A 19,413-nucleotide genomic window follows, 5' to 3' on the forward strand; every position below is an offset into this window, starting at 1 on the left:
GATCTTATGGTGCGTTCAAGACAACTGGGAACTCAGAAAAAAACTATGTCAAATCATGACACCAGGGATCTTTAGGTTGGAAAATCTGAGCTCTTGGAAGTTGCCCGAGTTTCCAACTTTGAATTCCGAGTTGGATGAACGTAAAACAAATATATACTGCCAGTCAAAAGTTATGACACATACTCATTCAAGGGTTTTTCTTTATTTTACTATTTTTTACATTGTAGAATAATAGTGAAGACATCAAAACTATGAAATAACACATATGGAATCATGTAGTAACCAAAAAAGTGTTAAACAAATCAAAATATATTTGAGATTCTTCAAATAGCCACCCTTTGCCTTGATGACAGCTTTGCACACTCTTGGCATTCTCTCAACCAGCTTCATGAAGTAGTCACCTGGAATGCATTTCAATTAACAGGTGTGCCTTCTTAAAAATTCATTTGTGGAATTTATTTCCTTCTTAATGCGTTTGAGCCAATCAGTTGTGTTGTGACAAGGTAGGGGTGGTATACAGAAGATAGCCCTATTTGGTAAAAGACCAAGTCTATATTATGGCAAGAACAGCTCAAATAAGCAAAGAGAAACGACAGTCCATCATTACTTTAAGACATGAAGGTCAGTCAATACGGAACATTTCAAGAACTTTGAAAGTTTCTTCAAGTACAGTCGCAAAAACCATCAAGCGCTATGATGAAACTGGCTCTCATGAGGACCACCAAAGGAATGGAAGACCCAGAGTTACCTCTGCTGCAGAGGACAAGTTCATTAGAGTTACCAGCCTCAGAAATTACAGCCCAAATAAATGCTTCACAGTGTTTAAGTCACAGACACATCTCAACATCCACTGTTGAGAAGGGACTCTGTGAATCAGGCCTTCATGGTCGAATTGCTGCAAAGAAACCACTTCTAAAGGACACCAATAGGAAGAAGAGACCTGCTTGGGCCAAGAAACACGAGCAATGAAACATTAGACCGGTAGAAATCTGTCCTTTGGTCTGGAGTCCAAATTTGAGATTTTGGGTTCCAACCGCCGTGTCTTTGTGAGACGTGGTGTGGGTGAACGGATGATCTCCGCATGTGTATTTCCCACCGTAAAGCATGCAGGAGGAGGTGTTATGGTGTGGGGGTGCTTTGCTGGTGACACTGTCTGTGATTTATTTAGAATTCAAGGCACACTTAACCACCATGGTTACCACAGCATTCTGCAGCGATACGACATCCCATCTGGTTTGGGCTTAGTGGGACTATCATTTGTTTTTCAACAGGACAATGACCCAACACACCTCCAGGCTGTGTAAGGGCTATTTTACCAAGAAGGAGAGTGATGGAGTGCTACATCAGATGACCTGGCCTCCACAATCCCCCGACCTCAACCCAATTAAAATGGTTTGGGATGAGTCGGACGGCAGAGTGAAGGAAAAGCAGCCAACAAGTGCTAAGCATATGTGGGAACTCCTTCAAGACTGTTGGAAAAGCATTCCAGGTGAAGCTGGTTGAGTGAATTCCAAGAGTGTGCAAAGCTGTCATCAAGGCAAAGGGTGGCTATTTGAAAAATCTCAAATATAAAATGTATTTTGATTTGTTTAATACTTTTTTGGTTACTACATGATTCCATGTGTTATTTCATAGTTTTGATGTCTTCACTATTATTCTACAATGTAGAAAATAGTAAAAATAAAGAAAAACCCTTGAATGAGTAGGTGTGTCCAAACTTTTGACTGGTACTGTATATCTCAGTCGGACCTCGTTTTTTCAGAATTCCCAGTTGTCTTGAGCGCACTGAAGTCAGATGTTGGAGATTCAGAGTTCCCAGTCTTGAACGCCGCATTACAACGCCTGGATAGATATTTTACATATCAGCTAACTACATCATATGTTAGCAATCTGTCAGTCGATGACACAGTTGATGACGTAGCACACAACCATTGGTTGATGCATGCAACGTCTGAGCAGGGGAACACAACCCTTACCTTTAGTTTATTAGCCAGGCCCCTAGGGTGACAACGTACTTTCTCAGAGGTCACATGCCAGCACATGGCTCCTGTCAGCACCTAGAGAACATTAGCAAGGCCCTCTGTTCTGAATGAGCTTGTTTACATTTTCAGTCCATCGGCGTCAGGAGGAGAGAAGTCAAAACACAGATAAGCTTTTCAATTTGACTTCCAAATTAATTTTGACCTTGCAGTCTCACTTGGCATACAACTAGTTCTGTTTTGATGGATAATTTATAATCTACTGACCGGTTTCACAGCATGTGGCCTGGAATTGACACATGACTATAAATGTATGACATTTAAATTAAAGAGAGCTATAACACCAAGCTTTAGTACCACAAATATATGATAAATTACATGGGTAGAATAGACTATTATTGTATGACTAACATTACTCTCTTTGCTGCATTGCCCCGCAGTCCAGTGCTCAGATCTGCAGTGATCCATAAGCATGCACACTTGTGACATGTTTTTTTTCTCCCTCAGGAAGTCAAACCAAGGCCTAGACCAGAATGAGCACAGAGTAAATGTAATAAGGCTGGCAGATGAACAGATTACCATTTGTTCTGGAAACACGCATTGAGCTGAGGGTTAAACAAGGTTGATAATGCAGCAGTGTTTAAGGGGACCACTTTATTCCCCTCATCTTCTCAATTCAACATGAAAGCTGACAATTTTAACTTCTGATATTAGTTAAAGCTACAGTGGGGAAAAAAAGTATTTAGTCAGCCACCAATTGTGCAAGTTCTCCCACTTAAAAAGATGAGAGAGGCCTGTAATTTTCATCATAGGTACACGTCAACTATGACAGACAAAATGAGAAAAAAATTCCAGAAAATCGCATTGTAGGATTTTTTATGAAATTATTTGCAAATTATGGTGGAAAATAAGTATTTTGTCAATAACAAAAGTTTCTCAATACTTTGTTAAATACCCTTTGTTGGCAATGACACAGGTCAAACGTTTTCTGTAAGTCTTCACAAGGTTTTCACACACTGTTGCTGGTATTTTGGCCCATTCCTCCATGCAGATCTCCTCTAGAGCAGTGATGTTTTGGGGCTGTCGCTGGGCAACACGGACTTTCAACTCCCTCCAAAGATTTTCTATGGGGTTGAGATCTGGAGACTGGCTAGGCCACTCCAGGACCTTGAAATGCTTCTTACGAAGCCACTCCTTCGTTGCCCGGGCGGTGTGTTTGGGATCATTGTCATGCTGAAAGACCCAGCCACGTTTCATCTTCAATGCCCTTGCTGATGGAAGGAGGTTTTCACTCAAAATCTCACGATACATGGCCCCATTCATTCTTTCCTTTACACGGATCAGTCGTCCTGGTGCCTTTGCAGAAAAACAGCCCCAAAGCATGATGTTTCCACCTCCATGCTTCACAGTAGGTATGGTGTTCTTTGGATGCAACTCAGCATTCTTTGTCCTCCAAACACGACGAGTTGAGTTTTTACCAAAAAGTTATATTTTGGTTTCATCTGACCATATGACATTCTCCCAATCCTCTTCTGGATCATCCAAATGCACTCTAGCAAACTTCAGACGGGCCTGGACACGTCTGGCACTGCAGGATTTGAGTCCCTGGTGGCGTAGTGTGTTACTGATGGTAGGCTTTGTTACTTTGGTCCCAGCTCTCTGCAGGTCATTCACTAGGTCCCCCCGTGTGGTTCTGGGATTTTTGCTCACCGTTCTTGTGATCATTTTGACCCCACGTGGTGAGATCTTGCGTGGAGCCCCAGATCGAGGGAGATTATCAGTGGTCTTGTATGTCTTCCATTTCCTAATAATTGCTCCCACAGTTGATTTCTTCAAACCAACCTGCTTACCTATTGCAGATTCAGTCTTCCCAGCCTGGTGCAGGTCTACAATTTTGTTTCTGGTGTCCTTTGACAGCTCTTTGGTCTTGGCCATAGTGGAGTTTGGAGTGTGACTGTTTGAGGTTGTGGACAGGTGTCTTTTATACTGATAACAAGTTCAAACAGGTGCCATTAATACAGGTAACGAGTGGAGGACAGAGGAGCCACTTAAAAAAAGAAGTTACAGGTCTGTGAGAGCCAGAAATCTTGCTTGTTTGTAGGTGACCAAATACTTATTTTCCACCATAATTTGCAAATAAATTCATAAAAAATCCTACAATGTGATTTTCTGGATTTTTTTTTCTCAATTTGTCTGTCATAGTTGACGTGTACCTATGATGAAAATTACAGGCCTCTCATCTTTTTAAGTGGGAGAACTTACACAATTGGTGGCTGCCTAAATACTTTTTTTCCCCACTGTATGTAATCCCATAAAAAAATTAAGCATTTTTATACTACAATATGATCAATTGGAACTTACTAGAATGTTGAGAGGATACTTTACAATACAGTATATAATAAAACTGATTTCAGGAACACAAATAAGAAATACTCCACTCTTCAGAAAATCTCAAACTGTGAGGTTTTATTTATATTCATTATTTTATACATTTCAGATATGATATACATTTAAAACATATACATTTAATAAAACAATAGTAAAACAAACAAGGCACAACCACATATGGCTGAGTCATATTTCTAGACAAGATGAAACATTTTCGAAAAAACAAGTAGAGGGAACAGGAATGCATTTTGCAAGATAATGTTGCCACGCATTTTGTAATGGTTTCAGGCTCAAAAGAAAAATAAATATACTTTGGGAGTGTAAGTAGATCCCTTTCTAGCCAGGGCTTAATATTGGCACCAAACAATCAAAAATAATGTCAGTATATAAACTAAATGAATTTAACAAATGCAGATAAAAGGGTTGTTCCACAAAATTAGTGCCTTTTGCATCCCTTCAATATTTTAAGTAGAAATAGTGCACCAATATTGAGTTTTAAAAGCCTGTTGTATTCAATAAAGTCCCCTACAATATAGACTACATGGAGAATTCATATTTTTTACACAAATAAGACAAAATTCTGCATTTTGACAAGTCCCTCAGTGTACCCTCTGACTTTCAGGAAGATTTTAACCCACCTAACCCCAACATTTCTCAAAGTTTTCACCAACATTGTAAAGACCTAGTTATTTTGTTGCTTTGACAGTCATTTCTGAAGATTATGCATTTCATGTGATTAGTAAAAAATAAAAAAAATAAAGTGTCCCTCATTTTAAGGTCAACCCTGTTACATGAACTGAACTCTTTAATATGGTGAAACTAGTCCTTAAAAAATACAAAAATAAAACATTGAACATCTAATAGTCAAATCATAGTGTATAAGCAAGTGAGCTGGTTCTACTCTTGGCAATTTCCTGGTGTTTTGTGGTGGAAAACAGTGGGTCAAGCAGAACACTTCAACCCTGCTAATAATAGATAGACAGGCTACAAATATTTGAAGAATTTCATTTTATTTGTGAAGCTTGCATTCAATTGCCGCTCCCTGTTGCACACAACAACCTTCCATTCCCTGTCACAAGGGAATTTATGGCTGATTTACGATGAAATTGTCAACCCTGTTACTTTATATGGCACTTTGTCATTTTTATTTATTTAACCTTAAGATGAGAAAACATATTTTTCATTAAGTTGAACATATGTTCTTTATGACAGAATGTTAAAATTTGGTGAAATTAAATGTTTTTCCCCCCACCAAGTTACACATCTCAAAAGGCACTGAATTGGTGGAATGACCCAAAAACAACCTTTGTAGCAAATGACACGTCATTTCACCTGATAACTAATGTCAATGATTACAAAATGCTGACATCATTATAAATCAGCTGGCAAAAATAAGTGTTTCTCATTGTGGGCTTCATTAAGGAAATGTTGTACCTTTCCCTTAGTTCTGCTCCCTCGTTGAGTTCCACTTAAAGCAGGATGGTGCAAAAGGAAAAGCATCTGGTTACGTGTTCCTCACCATGGGCATGGAATGGAATGAGGGCTCATGGCAAGCAAGGTGCAAATACAAAAAGCCCAAACCATAGTAGGTAAACCAGGCTTTCACATGTTATTTAGTTCCATTAGAGTCTGGTCCAGCATCTGGTGCATATCAAGGTTCTCTTCTTTAGCATGTGCCAGTTTCTCTGTTAGACACCAAATAAAACAAAATATTAAAATCCAAGCTACCGTCACACAACATGCAAAAAAAGTATATTGTACTGTTAGGGCTACATAATTAGCTACAAAAAGCAACACTTTCAGTTTTAGAGAAAAACAAAATGCTGTGACTATGCTATGGCAGTACCCATGCAGGAAGTAAACAACTTTTACAGCATAGCCTTCCCCATGCTTTAACAGGGGAAATTAACAATACCGTATATACTACCTGGTTGTATGTCAGAGTTTACAGTAAATATACAGATTAGAGAGATAATCCCAGATATATTTATGTGACTAGCTTGTTTCCCCAGCAGTAACACTTCTCCTACATTATTAGCATCATACATATTCACACACACCGATCTTACACAATATTATAATTTCAATACTGTACATAAACTCATGAATTAAATAGATTAAAACATTCACACTATGTTTAGTCCTCATTCAAGGCCACTCTTAGTTCGTTAGAGAGAAGGCGGTTTCTCTCAAGTTGCTGGTAGAGGTGATCTTGGCAGTCGGAAAGCAGGTAGGAAAGAGAAAGAAATGAGGAAATCAGTGCCGTAACAGACTAGAGCTCAAGAGTAAGCTTTATTTGGGATCACTTCATACCTGATTATACATTACCTTGTTTGAAAATGATATAGTATAGAAAGTCTACTCTCCACAGAACAGTGGAGCAGTAACAGCAGAAGTGATGGGTGGAATGCCTCTGAACTTTGTGAATGGAGATATGAACATCTCTGGGGTGGATAATTGAGCAAACAAATAATACATTTCAAGACTGCTTTTGCCTAGTGGGCTCTACTCACTGCCTATACCTTCCAGCACCAGAAGGCATGTACTGATCCTGCTTAAAGGCTTATACAGTGATTGGAAAAAGTATTTGATCCCCTGCTGATTTTGTACGTTTGCCCACTGACAAAAACATGATCAGTCTATAATTTTAATGGTAGGTTTATTTGAACAGTGAGAGACAGAATAACAAAAAAATCCAGAAAAACATGTCAAAAATTGATTTGCTTTTTAATGAGGGAAGTAAGTATTTGACCCCTCTGCAAAACATGACTTAGTACTTGGTGGCAAAACCCTTGTTGGCAATCACAGCGGTCAGACATTTCTTGTAGTTGGCCACCAGGTTTGCACACATCTCAGGAGGGATTTTGTTCCACTCCTCTTTGCAGATCTTCTCCAAGTTATTAAAGGTTTCGAGGCTGACGTTTGGCAACTCGAACCTTCAGCTCCCTCCACAGATTTTCTATGGGATTAAGGTCTGGAGACTGGCTAGGCCACTCCAGGACCTTAATGTGCTTCTTCTTGAGCCACTCCTTTGTTGCCTTGGCCGTGTGTTTTGGGTCATTGTCATGCTGGAATACCCATCCATGCCCTGGCTGAGGGAAGGAGGTTCTCACCCAAGATTTGACGGTACATGGCCCTGTCCGAGTTGAGTTGATGCCAAAGAGCTCGATTTTGGTCTCATCTGACCACAACACTTTCACCCAGTTCTCCTCTGAATCATTCAGATGTTCATTGGCAAACTTCAGACGGCCCTGTATATGTGCTTTCTTGAGCAGGGGGACCTTGCGGGAGCTGCAGGATTTCAGTCCTTCACAGCGTAGCGTGTTTCCAATTGTTTTATTGGTGACTATGATCCCAGCTGCCTTGAGATCATTGACAAGATCCTCCCGTGTAGTTCTGGGCTGATTCCTCACCGTTTTCATGATCATTGCAACTCCACAAGGTGAGATCTTGCATGGAGCCCCAGGCCGAGGGAGATTGACAGTTCTTTTGTGTTTCTTCCATTTGCGAATAATCACACCAACTGTTGACACCTTCTCACCAAGCTGCTTGGCGATAGCCCATTCCAGCCTTGTGTAGGTCTACAATCTTGTCCCTGACATCCTTGGAGAGCTATTTGGTCTTGGCCATGGTGGAGAGTTTGGAATCTGATTGATTGATTGCTTCTGTGGACAGGTGTCTTTTATACAGGTAACAAACTGAGATTAGGAGCACTCCCTTTAAGAGTGTGCTCCTAATCTCAGCTCGTTACCTGTATAAAAAGACACCTGGGAGCCAGAAATCTTTCTGATTGAGAGGGGGTCAAATACTTACTTCCCTCATTAAAATGCAAATCAATTTTTGACATGTTTTTCTGGATTTTTTTGTTATTCTGTCTCTCACTGTTCAAATAAACCTACCATTAAAATTATAGACTGATCATTTCTTTGTCAGTGGGCAAACGTACAAAATCAGCAGGGGATCAAATACTTTTCCCCCCTCACTGTAGGTGCAACTAAGGCAGTATAAAAGCTGAAATTACAGCCTTGTATGGAGGACCAGTACCTGATGTCAATTTTCCACATGCCCATTTCATACCCCCATTACACACCACACAGTTGTACATGAAACGCTGACTGTGATAGAACAGACATCATTGAGTGGCCTGGCCATTCAACCCTCCGCGCCGCAGTCATGTTGTGAATTAATTAAGTGCTTGGAACACAAAAAGGCTAACAATGAATTTATAGTGCTAGTTAGTGCAGTTAATATAGTGCTAGTGCCTGTGACTTTTGGCTTTATTAATGGAAAACAAATATGGTAAAGTGCAAATCTATTAATTTATTTAGACAAAAGGATATTGCAAATTACAGACGTCATGTCATCAACATCGCAATAGTCAATCATACTAGCCATCCTTTTTCCAACTCACTTATTTCAACACTGAGGCAGACAATCTTACATACTGTGCTTCTCTTTATGCCTACTTTCCTCTACCTGTTCAACAGGTTGTTGGAAGAGTGAGACGCGCCGCAACACACCAGCGCTACTGGAGCCACAGCATACACTGAGGTAATTGTCAGGGAGGGATACAGACAACGTACGGCAACTACTACTCAACCACCTCAAACACAAAACAAAGGTTGAACCAAACTTCTCTGATCACATGAAGACCTTTCCGAGGAGTCATGAGATGTGTCACTTGACTAAACATCTCAGTCATACGTGGTGCTCTTCGTACAGCTTTGGTTTGACAAATAGTCTGCACTTGCTCAGATGCCAAAGGGGCATGGGACAAAAACCCACTTTCCAAAAGCAATCAGATTGTAGATTGTGCAGTTCACCCTCAACTGTGGTTATCACAGAATTAAAAGGAACTTGAAGGGAGACGCATTGAGCCTTTCTTCCACACAGAAGTAGACTGTGTTAGTAGTAGAAACAAGTGAGCTACACTTGAAAAGGTACAGAAGAGAAACAAAGCACATTGACTACATGGAGAAACACAGTTTAAGACCCAGTAGAAGGTTCACATTGAAATACAAACAGTTATATATTGCATTTCAATAGACGCCTCACATGCATTAAGGGTTGACAAAATATACTGAATATTTTGACATTAAGACATTCATTTTGTTGGTTGAACAATGTACATTTCAAATACTCAAAACAAATTAAGATTACTTTTTCTTGATGTAAAAAGTAATACAATATGGTAGATATCAAAATGAAAGTCCAAATCAGTAAACAAAGAACCTCCATGCTGTATTCTGTTCATACAAAACAAGTCTCCAGGTTCACGTACTGTACTGCTAAAATTGTTACAGTGACTATCATGGAGAGAATATCCTCACAACCACACTCAAGTTTGTGAGCGGAAACCACTGAGTGAGTTTAAAACACTTACCACATAATTGGCCAGTACTTACAGACACAATATATAATAATAATAATAAGCCATTTAGCAGACGCTTTTATCCAAAGCGACTTACAGTCATGCGTGCATAATTTTTTTTGTGTGTATGGGTGATCCCGGGGATCGAACCCACTACCTTAGTGTTACAAGCGCCGTGCTCTACCAGCTGAGCTACAGAGGACCACCCTTAAGACTATCCTTTGACTATGACCTTAAGACGGACTACCTTGTGTATAAAAATATATAGCTGCCTTCTAACAGTAACCACTTTATTTTGTATAAACAGAAACAGCAGATGGATGGAGAATATCAGAGACAGAACAGAAGGGTGTGATGGCTGGACAATGGGGAGGTGAGGTGCAAGGAGGAGGCGACAGAGGCACAAGCAGGCAGTGCAGTTGAAGAATTACATGGAAGTCATGTCATTGAGGGCGTGGTCCAGCTCTTCGCTGATGGCCTTGTACTTCAGTTTCTGGGCATACAACTCATCTATTGGGATGTGGGCCAAGTGCACCAAAAGGGAGGAGGAGGGGGCAGAAATGGAGGGGTGTGTGGGAAGGAGGGTGAAGGGTGTCCAGGTCATCAGTAAGACCCCAGAGGGAGGGGGAAAGAGATGGACAGAGTGGAAAAGGAAAAAAACGTTATACCAGAAGATAGAACAGAAATGTGATTGAGGCCATGACAAATTCTTCAGCATCATCAAGAAATAGTGAACATATTACTGGAGCTGGCCCTTGAACATCTCATGTCAGAGATTCCATTACCATATGGCTGCTTCCTCAGCCTACTAAATACTATGACAGCCTCATGAGACATTATTTAACCAACAGATGGATGATTTACTGGAATCAGCAGCTGTAGGGCAGCATTTCCCTTACTGTGACTAATAGCCCATTCTCATTGAGCAGATGCAATGTAACTTCATTGTTACAGATAAACAGGCAAAAGCAACCCAATCTATGAACAATCTTAAATATAGAGTGAAGAGGAAGACCTGTCAAATGTCCAACTACCAATGTAATTTCCACTCAGCTGTAACCCAAAAGTAGATTGACTCAATAAATGGGCACGTGTTGCTCAAAATATAATGATAATAATGGAAATAAGAGGTAGCAAAGATTAGATTAATGAGGTGTAGCAAAGAAGGGAAGAGGATTTCCTCTTGTTGAAGAGATTTTGAAAGAAGTATAGACACTTACCGAATGGCCATGAATGAGACCAACTGACACTATAAACTGTAGGCCTACTCCAAACAACAGACCAAAGTACAGTTTTGAAATTAACTGCAAAAACGTAATACCTTCCAAGTCATCAATGGTCTTCTCAAGCTTGGCTACTGATCTCTCAGCAAACTCAGCACGAGTCTCAGCCTGTGGTAGAGAGACAGGTGCTTAAGAATCAAACAGTCTTTAAATGTCACACAGTGAGTGATATTGTAGGCCTACAGTACCGACAGCAATTAAATAACCTGGCCTCTGGCCAAAGTCTGTAGATAAGGGGGGGGTTGTGAAACTTGCCTCCTTCAACTTGTCGGTGAGGACCTTCATCTCCTCCTCATACTTGTCCTCCTTATGCGAATACTGTTGACCAAAAAAAAGCAGAAACAGGAGTCATGCATCTACCCACAGATAACCGCTACACCCCCACCAGTCTACAGATAAACACTCACTTTATTTATATGAAACAAAAACCTTACATTAATGATATTTATCATTCAGTTCTAACAAGATACAATAGGTTTATATTCAATTGACAGAAAAATACTGGAAGGTCCATTTGCCTTTCATCTTTAGTACAAAGTTAGACTAATCTTAGACCAAGGCAATTTGTATGCAAGATACTGTATCCAATGAACCAAGTGTTGCTGTAAATGGTTCTTCAGGTTCCTTCTCCAGCATGGCTTTGGAGGAGCTGGGATTTGGACAGCATGCCAAAACACAGCAGCAGACGACCTACCTTCTCAGACTGGGCCTCCAGTGACTTCAGGTTGTTGGTCACAGTTTTCAACTCTTCTTCAAGCTCAGAGCATTTGCTGGTGTTATAGGGGAGAGGGTGCAGAGGGTCCAGAGAAAAGTGTGCCGAAATGGAGGGGTATTGAGACACCAATGAGAAATGGAAACAGGATGGAAAGAGGGAGAGCAGGAAAGGGGAGAAGAAATAAAACAAAATGAATATGAACTAGGGGAATTACAGGAAGGAGACCAAAGTGCCTCAACACAGCAGGAATGTGACAATAATAACAGAGGTGGAGAGTAGACTACAGAGAAACTTTTATAAATGCCTTTTAGCATGCAGATTTGGTCAGATTAAGAATGCTAGCTAGTACTGCATGTGAAAGATGTTATTATTGCACAGTTCCTGCCAGGTTAGAGGTGTAAAAGGTTCTAGTTTTATGATATCCCGAGCGTATGCCCAAACATAGGAAAATATAGCAAAGCAGAGCAAGGTGCAAGGAGGAAAGAGAGGCTTCATTCAGCAGAGTGAATGAACGTGACAAGAGGAAGTAGTACAAAAGTCTATAAAGATAGACCTAACAGAATACGTTGTTAGTCTGTAGTACCTTTGCTTCAGAAGCTGTAAGTGATTTTAAGCTTTGTTCCAAAACTCTTAGCTCGTCCTCCTCTCTTCGAATCAGTCTGTTAGTGGCAAACAAAACGGCCATTCGAAACATGGAACACACGCAAATTAATAGTACATGCAACAACGAGTGCGAGCAACATGTTGAAAATAAACAACTTTGAGCCAGGCGCTGTTAAAGTAGAATGTTAAATAACTCCATCCATGCATGTTAATTAAGTGCAGCGTTACCGTTAGGGGGCATTAGATCTTACCCTTCTGAAAGCTCAGCGCGCTCCTCTGAACGCTCCAGATCACTCTCAATGATGACCAGCTTACGGGCAACCTTTAGGTACAGCACACCAAGGAGTTACACTCTATACACAAAAATAGCTGTGTATATACACACACACACACAACATATCTGTGTACTGTACATATACCCTATATGAATTGGGGTATGTCAGGGTAGAGATGACTAAATCACCATGTTTGCTTTACAAAGTAGACTCAATCATATGTGTGTGCCATTATGTTATTGTGTGGTGTTAGTGTAGGTTAAAGGCAGGGTGTGGGGAGGCTGGGCTGTAGAGACAGCTGGACAGCAGCCAACAACTGCAGCAGCTGAGAGACTCGCCTCCTCGTATTTGCGGTCAGCCTCCTCAGCGATGTGCTTGGCCTCCTTCAGCTGGATCTCCTGCAGCTCCATCTTCTCCTCATCCTTGGAGGCTCTGTTCTCAATTACCTTCATGCCTCTGTGAGGATGGAAGGGACAGACAGGAAGTAGACGTTAGAAAGAGTCCCATCCCAAGGCTCATAGCAGCACTGCGCTGTAACTCAATGACTCAGATCAATAGTTTGAGTCCAAGACTAAACCTGGGTGGGCAGTGTATGCCCAGTGCACATCCACACTGGCTGCTAGTGAATCTTTAATATGCCCTTTCAATGTCAAGGCCTGGGCCTGACAGCTTTCTTATTGGACTGAGGGCAGAATACTGCACTGCTGTAGCACTGGGGATGACAGGGCAGGCCTAGCCTACACAGGGTCTGACCTACACTCAATAGAGTTCAGGCCTTGGGCTGTGCAGCACAGAGGGGCTGTTTATACACCAAACAAAGGAATGGGAACAGAGCCTCGCGTCACGGCCCATTTATTCAGGACCTCAGTCTCGACTGAAACAGCGTGTGTTTGTTGAAATTGGTCAGTGGCACCGCCAGTCATGACTTAGGCTACAGCTGCCCTTAGGCTAAAACTGCCCTTTCCCCAAAGGCCCTAACAACTCCAAATACAGTAAGAGGCAAGAAAAACTCAGTCTACTCTACAGTCTAACTCTCTGTCCTCCATAAGTACACACCGCTCAGACTCATCAGCAGACTTCTCAGCCTCCTCCAGCTTGGTCAGGGCAGTTGCCAGACGCTCCTGAGCACGATCCAACTCCTCCTCAACCAGCTGGATACGTCTGTTAAGGGAAGCGACATCGGCCTCAGCCTAGGAGAGAAGAGAAGAACTTGTCAAAATACATTTTGCCCACGATGCAGGTTAAGACAGACAAACATATGCAGTACTTTCAAGGACACAATCAAATTTCAACAACAAAAACACTGGTGACTTTTCCACCTCAGTGGCACCTGTTGGGGAGAGAAGAGGGCCTTCCCAGGAGAATTCCCCTGTGCTGTGCTGCACTCCACACACTGTGTGTAATGAGAACAACGCTCCTGGCTGGCACAGGCTGAATACCTAGCCTCATTATGAGACCCCAGAGGGGACATTAACAAGGAGCTGGCTGCAGTCATTGTGTGCCACAGAGGTTTACACTGTCAAAGGCCACACACACACACAACCAGTGAAGGAGTCCCCAGTGGACCAAAACTGAAGATTCGATTAAGTTCAGCTTTCATCTCACAAAATGGCTACTCTGTCTTTATTGTTATTTGACTGGTGACATGTGGTGGTGTGACTTATTAGCAAGTTTTTCCCTTTACTGTTCTAATTAGCTTACCTTCAGTACTAACAATAAGTTATGGAACCATCAAACTCTTTTTTTATAAGAGATTTGATATGGAGGAAGTGAAAAATTCAGCTACAATGCTACAGGTATGCTTTTGTGGTAATAAAACGTAACATTTGATAGCAGAAACAATGGATAGGGACAGCCGCTCCTCTATTCTTTTTTAGTTTCTATACGCACTAAAGGCAACTTATTTTTTGTATGGAAACCAAAAGGCAACCGTATCTGACATTGGTTTATGACTATGTGCAATGGCATTACCCCGTCTTTATACCTGATTAACCACTCAGAGGCCTGATCACATACCAACACTTGTAAGAGTGGTGCGCAGGATCAAAGTCCATCTCATGTTGTGAATGGAGATATAGAAACTAGCCAGTGAAATGAAGATAACTTTATCAGTTCATCTAGTGGTTTTTCAAACCCCATCCCAAAGCCACACGCGTTTCCTTTAAATAAACTACCAATAACCTAAATCATTTAAGAAGCTTCTGAAGTGACCATGTTGATGAGGGCAATTAACCTTCCGAATGGCAAATGCATTATAGGCTGTATTTCCTGTTTCTATAGGTCAGAGGCTGCCCCCCCTTCTTTAAAACATGTGACAACTCTCTTTGTCCTTATAACGGAAACCTTGTGTAAAACATAGCTGACAGAATTAACATTCTGTTATTGGTGTTCCTCAGCTCTGTTGCAGCATTTTTGAGGTACCTGCTTAAGAGAGTTTCAAAAAGAGTTGAGTAAACTTTGTGCTGCAATTATGTCAAAAATAGTATAATTTACTCAAATGTAATCGTTAGGTTACAATATGTACTTAAGTGTGTGCATTAGGTAGCCAAGCATAAGAAATGAAAATATTGGGGGTGATGGAGTACCATGAAACAATGTAGGCCTAACAATGCTACAAGAACAACCGCTTGTGGCAACAGTTACATCTGTACATCATGGCCAAAAAGAAGCATGGTTACAAAATATCATTGAAATCCATAAAAAGGCCTGAAGTCCTCTACCACCACAGCTGAACACTATTTACACTTGAGGAAATCATCCAATTAGTCTCGAGCTCGTAATCTGTCAGAGTTGGCGTATCGTAAGCAATGAGCATGACACGTTTAGCTACCAAACACAACGGGATGTCGGAAATATTCCGCAATGTCAGTGTTGCGTGTTCACCATGAATTTGTATAGGCTGTGCAACTCCCTCGGACATTAAACATTGCAAAATGAATATATAATTGTTGCACTTGATAAACATTTTGAAGCAATTTTACAACTTTGCATCTATTTTAAGACATGCTTACTGATACTCTGGCTTTCCTCTCCAAGCCCAATTCTCTCTGTAGTCTTTCAGCTCTCTCTTCGGCGCCGTCAGCCTGCTGTTGCAAGGTTTTTATTTTCCGTTTAACCGCCTCCAAGGATGCTATACCTGCCATTATGTCAACTTACTAAGAAAACTACGTTTTTAAGACTTTCTTTGGAATGGACATGGAACGCAACGACACCCTGAAATGTACGAGAGAGGCTGCCCGCGATACTCGAGTCGTCTGTGTGGACGCACACAGCAATAACTGAACATTACACCGGAAGTAACCTTGTTTTCATAGACAATTCCAAGGCTACAACAAACGAAAATATCTTGAAAAGTATACAAACAAATATTTATTTCGTTGTTTTCGTAATATAATAATGGTCAAACAACATTTGGTCATAATAAAAAGTGTATATGTGGTAGACATACAGTAATGATAAGGACACGCCTTGTTATTATAAGCGTTCCTCAGGTAGGCTACTGTGCACTGGCATATAGCACCATCTGCTGGTGTTATCTATAAAGTACACATGGGACTGAAAAGATTTTCAGACTGTAGTTCCTAAATAGCCCCAAGAGGAGTCCCTCTATATCCATTTGTAGAATCTTACTCAAGGAGTTCAACAAGTGGTTTCTTTTCTGATCTCTTTTCCTTCATTTGCAGTGATATGAAATCATAGGATAGATGAAAGCACAATGGTAAATGCCTTACATGAATTTACTTTCACCAGTTTAACTATATTATATCAATGCAGATAAAGGAAAGGAGATGAGCATAGGAAGTCTCTTCAATCTATTGAGATGTAGGCTACCCTATGGACACTTTCAAAAAATGAAAATCAATTGTCAACTGAATGTCACATTTAATTTGATTACCTCTTCATGATTGATTTTTGCTAATGTTTTTTCTTTGTTAATCTTTACTTAGCCTTGGATTCCAGCCTATGTATTTTATACTTTTCTTCTGCCCCTGGATGCAGCTCCTTGTGTCACACATGAATCTACAGACACACATATTTGGCATAGTTTTCCATTTTATGGAGTATGTCCCTAATTTCAAGTTTCCCCGCATGAAGTCAAATTACACTCTTGGTAGCCCATGGGTTTAACTAAACTGACCTCAAAACAACAATTATAGGAACAAAAAATTACATGTTCAGAGGAAAATCTAATTTACTGTAGTCTGTTGCAAGAACAGCCCAAAGAAGTAAGCTCAGTCTAACTTGACCATTGACCATATAAAGAAGTGAGTTATATTTATCCCTGCGCTGAGCTTGCTCTCTTCTTGGAAACTGCACTTTTAACTAATTCAGTTTACACTCATAAATGTCCCCTCTTAGGGAGCTGTAGAGAATAATCTGATTTACTGTCTTACATTGATGTAGCGTATAGCTTGGGGGTATCATATGTGGCCATCTCAAATGTGGAGACATTCAAACACAAGAAAACAGTTTTTTAGGTTGATATGACTTAGGTGACTTGTGATCTTTGATAACAGACAAACAAACACAAACACAAACATAAACAAAATATATAAAATGACAGTTCAACAATATCTGGCACGATATCATGATTGTTTATGTGATTTAAATATTATATATATAGCATAATAGACTACTTTCCAGTTGGCCCATAGACATATAGGGCTGGACAGGTGCACCACAGCTACACGGTATTCTACCTACATTTGGTTATCTGAGAATGGACTTTAGACCAAGTGATGAGACAGAATAAAGGCCTCTCATGTTACACTGTCATTTTTACATATTTTACAGTTTGATCTGTGAGACAGTAAAGATGTGGGAAGCAGTGTGCAGGAATTGTGATTTTGTGCCCTTTACTTACATCGGTGGCTTTCTTCTCAGCCAGCTCAAGTTTCTCCTGGGCATCCTTAAGAGACTCAGAGTACTTGTCCAACTCATCCTCTGTTCCCTTCAGCTTCTTCTGCAGAGCTACCAAGTCATCCTCGAGCTGAGGTGTGTTTAAGTGTGGATAGTTTCACAGGGGTGATCAGCGTGAAACAGAGGGCGTGAGCGCACACAAGGCACAAGAGCGCAGACAAACGAAAGGGAGAGAGAATAGAGAAGTTAGGGAAAATCATGCGAGCCACACAAAATACCTTGGTGGCCACCTCCTCGGCGCTCAGCATCTTTTCCTCGGCGGCTTGGAATTCATCAACTACTTTATCTCTCTCATCTTCGGTGATCCGCAATTTCTTTTCCAATTCACTTATTTCATCCTCTAACTACACATGCATAAAGGACAACATTTTATTTAGGTGAATAGAACATCTGAAACAAGTGATAATACTATTGCAATTATGCTGAAAGTATAGCCTACATGTTTCTCAATAGCCTATCCATATTCCCCACTACAGCAGTATTCCCCATTACAGTAATTATTCTATAATTCCCACTTATAATTACCCTACAGTTTTCTATACGCAAATATTTTCCCACGTATAATTAATAAGGCTACAGTAATACAACTCCATCCACCCATCAATAAGTGAAATGGACATAATTATTCACAAAATGATTTCAATAATTCATACGCACGTCACTAATTAGCCTACCAGTTGTGAAAAGTTATTCATATATATAACTTTAATACTCCTTATTTGGAATGATCCGTAAAAGTGATAAATCCACATTGTAGAGGTGGTCCATGTTTAGAGACAGTGGCGCACAGAGCCACAGCTATTCGGGTGCTTTTTCTAGGATCATTTTGATTTTCCAAATAAAATGCCGACCTGTTTGCTCTTGTCCTCTGCTGCCTTCTTGTCTCCCTCGGCTCCCTCAGCTCTGTCCAAGGCATTCTCCTTGTCGAGCTTAAGCATCTGCATCTTCTTCTTGATGGCATCCATGGCTGCTTATTTTTTGTTTGCTCCACCAAATGTTCCAAAAGAGAGCGGAGGAGAGAGACTGAGCGTCTGTGCCTTACTGAACGTTGCGTTGGAGTGCAAGCTCTTTCTGACTGTGCCCTGTCAAATAAGTACTTTCAAGGGGGGAGAGTGAATTCCTTTGGACATCCAATACTTTTTTGGAAACGGCATCTCGGGGGTGCCTACCCCTTGCCCTATCTTTTTTTTATGGATCTGCTCCGGTGATTCGCTGCTCTCAGACGTTTGACCATTGTTATGACTATATATGGGATTTAATAGGGAGGAAAGAGCAGCCCCCTCAAAACGTAGGTTCCGATTTCTAAAGTGCTGCTGTTTGGGAAGGACACTATCCCGAGAAGATGGAGAGGTACTGTGAGAAAAATTAGCATTTACCCTTATGGAGTTTGCACATTATTATACAGTTGCATTAGTGTATTTTATAAACAGCTTAGAAACAGCATGTTAGCTGTGGACCATACAGTACAGTATGTAAAATGTATTGAGATTTGTCCATTCTGAGCTGATTTCAAATCTTGTTGAATGTTATTTTTTTTGTCGTTTTGTCCCAGGAAACTGGACAATAGACAACTGTGCCAGTGCCCAGTGCTACCCGTGGAGCTGTCTGCAGGGGTTACATCAGCTTCTTTCCATCAGCATTTGTATTGAAGTTGTCCTACTGGGAGGTGTTGTATTTGCTCAGGTCAAGTGTACAGTCAGTGAAGAGGTACTGTTGGTGAAAATCTCAGGTCAACCAGCCCCTCAAGGCATTGTTCCCAATCTGAGAAGCGTAAGATAGGGAAGAGCTGCCAGATAATGTATCAAGTAGCCTCCCTGCTAACTCTTTAAGCCAGACAGCCTCCATGGGATACCCAAGTGTGATGGTATTTCAACAGGCC

The 19,413-nt window shown here is 40.9% G+C and overlaps 1 protein-coding gene across 18 annotated transcripts; it reads right to left on the bottom strand.

Annotated features, from left to right (window-relative positions):
* Positions 1 to 5,360: 5,360 nt before the first annotated feature.
* On the bottom strand, positions 5,361 to 18,618 carry LOC121576614 (tropomyosin alpha-1 chain). 18 transcript variants are annotated; one of them, XM_041889901.2, is made up of 10 exons: positions 18,386 to 18,613; positions 17,753 to 17,878; positions 17,479 to 17,604; positions 13,671 to 13,804; positions 12,953 to 13,070; positions 12,591 to 12,661; positions 11,716 to 11,791; positions 11,277 to 11,339; positions 11,060 to 11,129; positions 5,361 to 6,052 (listed from the first exon to the last, which is right to left on the bottom strand). In XM_041889901.2, the coding sequence occupies exons 1-10, from the start codon at positions 18,497 to 18,499 to the stop codon at positions 5,970 to 5,972; spliced, it is 981 nt and encodes a 326-aa protein (XP_041745835.1). In that variant the 5' UTR covers positions 18,500 to 18,613; the 3' UTR covers positions 5,361 to 5,969. The 18 variants fall into 18 exon arrangements, 17 of the variants coding, with proteins under 17 accessions (XP_041745835.1, XP_041745824.1, XP_041745821.1 ...); XR_006002505.2 differs by lacking the exons at positions 17,479 to 17,604; positions 17,753 to 17,878; positions 18,386 to 18,613 and adding exons at positions 6,498 to 6,578; positions 10,170 to 10,248; positions 15,626 to 15,890 and having other exon boundaries at positions 5,993 to 6,052; XM_041889885.2 differs by lacking the exons at positions 5,361 to 6,052; positions 11,716 to 11,791; positions 17,479 to 17,604 and adding exons at positions 6,542 to 6,578; positions 10,170 to 10,248; positions 12,320 to 12,395 and having other exon boundaries at positions 18,386 to 18,618.
* Between the last annotated feature and the right edge of the window lie 795 nt (positions 18,619 to 19,413).

Source organism: Coregonus clupeaformis, chromosome 11 (assembly GCF_020615455.1).
Source record: "Coregonus clupeaformis isolate EN_2021a chromosome 11, ASM2061545v1, whole genome shotgun sequence".
NCBI lineage: Eukaryota > Metazoa > Chordata > Actinopteri > Salmoniformes > Salmonidae > Coregonus > Coregonus clupeaformis.